Source organism: Oncorhynchus keta, chromosome 4 (assembly GCF_023373465.1).
Source record: "Oncorhynchus keta strain PuntledgeMale-10-30-2019 chromosome 4, Oket_V2, whole genome shotgun sequence".
NCBI lineage: Eukaryota > Metazoa > Chordata > Actinopteri > Salmoniformes > Salmonidae > Oncorhynchus > Oncorhynchus keta.
Genome location: NC_068424.1, coordinates 72167505 through 72171358, shown reverse-complemented (window position 1 = coordinate 72171358; position 3854 = coordinate 72167505). Strand labels below are relative to the sequence as shown.

The following is a 3854-nucleotide window of genomic DNA, read 5'->3' as shown; positions in this document are numbered from 1 at the left end:
GAGTAATGTAGGGTATTGTCACGGTCTTCCTCCTCTTCATCTGAAGAGGAGAGGCGAGAAGGATCAGAGGACCAATATGCGGCGTGGTATGTGTTCATAGTGAAGTTTAATAAAGAGAACACTGAACACTGCAACACTATACAAAAGAGTAACAAAAACAATAAACTAATGACGACCGTGACAGAATCACCCACCAATCAAGGACCAAGCGGCGTGGTAAAAGACAGCGACGACAGCAGCAGCAGCAACAACAGCGGCCAGCATCACAGGACTCCTGAACATGGGAGGAGATACTGAACGGAGAGGGACCCTGGGCACAGGCTGGGGAATATCGCCGCCCCAAAGCAGAGCTGGAGGCAGCGAAAGCTGAGCGGCGGCGATATGAGGAGGCAGCACGGCAGTGCGACAGGTAGGAGAGGCAGCCTAAAAATGTTTTTTGGGGGGGGGGCACACGAGGTGTGGAGCTAAGCCAGGTAGCAGACCTGAGCTCACTACTCGTGCTTATTATAAGCAGCGCGTTACTGGTCAGGCACCGTGTTATGCGGTTAAGCGCACGGTGTGGCCAGTACGTGCCCATAGCCTATAGGGCAGCCCCGCGAGAGTGTCATGCGAGTGCGGGCATCGAGCCAGGGCGTATGGTGCCTGTGCGTCCTCTGCCTGCGCTCCGCTCGTGCCGGGCAAATGTGGGAGTGGAGCCTAAGGGAGAGGTGCATGTAGTAAGCACTAGATCTCCCGTGCTTACCCACAGCCCGGTTCAACCTGTGCCTGCGCTCTGGAGGGTCCGGGCTAGAGTAGTTGTCCAGCCTGGGGAAGTGGTGCCAAGGTTGCGCATCAGAGCTCCAGTGCTCCCACACAGCCCGGTCCTTCAGGTGCCTCCTCCTAACACCAAGCCTCCTGAAGTTCTCCCCAGCCAGTCTCTCTGTCTCTTCCCTGCAGTTCTCCCGCCTGTCCGGCGCTGCTGCCGGAGTCTCCCGCCAGTCCGGCGCTGCTGCCGGAGTCTCCCGCCTGTCCGGTGCTGCTGCCGGAGTCTGAGGCGCCAGAGCCCCTCAGCCCAGAGGCGCCAGAGCCCCTCAGCCCAGAGGCACCAGAGCTTCCGCCCCTCTGTCTCGAGCTTCCGCCCCTCAGCCCAGAGGCACCAGAGCTTCCGCCCCTCTGTCCCGAGCTTCCGACCCTCTGTCCCGAGCTTCCACCCCTCTGTCCCGAGCTGCCGCCCATCTGTCCCGAGCTGCCGCCCCTCTGTCCCGAGCTGCCCCTCTGTCCATTGAGAAGAGTTGCCATGGTTAGGAAGCCACGGAGGCGGACAATGGGGCGGACTAAGACAATGGTGAAGTGGGGTCCGCGTCCCGCGCCAGAGCTGCCACCGCGGACAGACGCCCACCCAGACCCTCCCCTATAGGTTAAGGTTTTGCGGCCGGAGTCCGCACCTTTGGGGGTACTGTCACGTTCTGACCTTTATTTCCTTTGTTTTGTATTTATTTAGTATGGTCAGGGCATGAGTTGGGTGGGCAGTCTATGTTTGATTTTCTATGATTTGGGATTTCTATGTTTTGGCCTAGTATGGTTCTCAATCAGAGGCAGGTGTCATTAGTTGCACAACCGAGAGCATCCTGTCGGTCTGTATCACCGCATGGTACGGCAACTGCTCCGCCCACAACCATAAGGCTCTCCAGAGGGTAGTGAGGTCTGCACAACACATCACCGGGGCAAAGCTAGAGTAGAGATAGTTCTAGGAGCTAGAGTAGAGATAGTTCTAGGAGCTAGAGTAGAGATAGTTCTAGAAGCTATGGGCTAGAGTAGAGATAGTTCTAGGAGCTATGGGCTAGATTAGAGATAGTTCTAGGAGCTAGAGTAGAGATAGTTCTAGGAGCTATGGGCTAGAGTAGAGATAGTTCTAGGAGCTAGAGTAGAGATAGTTCTAGGAGCTATGGGCTAGAGTAGAGATAGTTCTAGGAGCTAGAGTAGAGATAGTTCTAGGAGCTATGGGCTAGAGTAGAGATAGTTCTAGGAGCTAGAGTAGAGATAGTTCTAGGAGCTATGGGCTAGATTAGAGATAGTTCTAGGAGCTAGAGTAGAGATAGTTCTAGGAGCTATGGGCTAGAGTAGAGATAGTTCTAGGAGGTAGAGTAGAGATAGTTCTAGGAGCTATGGGCTAGAGTAGAGATAGTTCTAGGAGCTATGGGCTAGAGTAGAGATAGTTCTAGGAGCTAGAGTAGAGATAGTTCTAGGAGCTATGGGCTAGATTAGAGATAGTTCTAGGAGCTAGAGTAGAGATAGTTCTAGGAGCTATGGGCTAGAGTAGAGATAGTTCTAGGAGCTAGAGTAGAGATAGTTCTAGGAGCTATGGGCTAGAGTAGAGATAGTTCTAGGAGCTATGGGCTAGAGTAGAGATGGTTCTAGGAGCTAGAGTAGAGATAGTTCTAGGAGCTATGGGCTAGAGTAGAAATAGTTCTAGGAGTTATGGGCTAGAGTAGAGATAGTTCTAGGAGCTATGGGCTAGAGTAGAGATGGTTCTAGGAGCTAGAGTAGAGATGGTTCTAGAAGCTATGGGCTAGATTAGAGATAGTTCTAGGAGCTAGAGTAGAGATAGTTCGAGGAGCTATGGGCTAGAGTAGAGATGGTTCTAGGAGCTAGAGTAGAGATAGTTCTAGGAGCTATGGGCTAGAGTAGAGATAGTTCTAGGAGCTAGAGTAGAGATAGTTCTAGGAGCTATGGGCTAGAGTAGAGATGGTTCTAGGAGCTATGGGCTAGAGTAGAGATGGTTCTAGGAGCTATGGGCTAGAGTAGAGATGGTTTTAGGAGCTATGGGCTAGAGTAGAGATGGTTCTAGGAGCTATGGGCTAGAGTAGAGATAGTTCTAGGAGCTATGGGCTAGAGTAGAGATAGTTCTAGGAGCTATGGGCTAGAGTAGAGATAGTTCTAGGAGATATGGGCTAGAGTAGAGATGGTTCTAGGAGCTATAGGCTAGAGTAGAGATGGTTCTAGGAGCTATGGGCTAGAGTAGAGATGGTTCTAGGAGCTATGGGCTAGAGTAGAGATGGTTCTAGGAGCTATGGGCTAGAGTAGAGATGGTTCTAGGAGCTATGGGCTAGAGTAGAGATGGTTCTAGGAGCTATGGGCTAGAGTAGAGATGGTTCTAGGAGCTATGGGCTAGAGTAGAGATGGTTCAAGGAGCTATGGGCTAGAGAATAGATGGTTCTAGGAGCTATGGGCTAGAGTAGAGATAGTTCTAGGAGCTATGGGCTAGAGTAGAGATAGTTCTAGGAGCTATGGGCTAGAGTAGGGATAGTTCTAGGAGCTATGGGCTAGAGTAGAGATGGTTCTAGGAGCTATGGGCTAGAGTAGAGATGGTTCTGGGAGCTATGGGCTAGAGTAGAGATGGTTCTAGGAGCTATGGGCTAGAGTAGAGATGGTTCTAGGAGCTATGGGCTAGAGTAGAGATGGTTCTAGGAGCTATGGGCTAGAGTAGGGATAGTTCTAGGAGCTATGGGCTAGAGTAGAGATGGTTCTAGGAGCTATGAGCTAGAGTAGAGATAGTTCTAGGAGCTATGGGCTAGAGTAGAGATGGTTCTAGGAGCTATGGGCTAGAGCAGAGATAGTTCTAGGAGCTATGGGCTAGAGTAGAGATAGTTATAGGAGCTATGGGCTAGAGTAGAGATGGTTCTAGGAGCTATGGGCTAGAGTAGAGATGGTTCTGGGAGCTATGGGCTAGAGTAGAGATGGTTCTAGGAGCTATGGGCTAGAGTAGAGATGGTTCTAGGAGCTATGGGCTAGAGTAGAGATGGTTCTAGGAGCTATGGGCTAGAGTAGAGATGGTTCTAGGAGCTATGGGCTAGAGTAGAGATGGTTCTGGGAGC

At 51.3% G+C, this 3854-nt stretch overlaps 1 protein-coding gene across 1 annotated transcript; it reads left to right on the top strand.

Annotated features, from left to right (window-relative positions):
- The first annotated feature begins 272 nt into the window (after nucleotides 1-272).
- Nucleotides 273-1265, top strand: LOC127929815 (translation initiation factor IF-2-like). Its single transcript, XM_052518263.1, has 2 exons — nucleotides 273-409; nucleotides 937-1265. Exons 1-2 carry the CDS (start codon nucleotides 382-384, stop codon nucleotides 1263-1265), a joined length of 357 nt encoding a protein of 118 aa, XP_052374223.1. The 5' UTR covers nucleotides 273-381.
- The last annotated feature ends 2589 nt before the right edge of the window (nucleotides 1266-3854 follow it).

Coding starts and splice junctions, on each gene's coding strand:
- LOC127929815 (XM_052518263.1), top strand. CDS start 382: ATGAGGAGGCAGCACGGCAGTGCGACAG. Junction 410..936: donor GCAGCACGGCAGTGCGACAG/GTAGGAGAGGCA, acceptor TCTTCCCTGCAG/TTCTCCCGCCTGTCCGGCGC.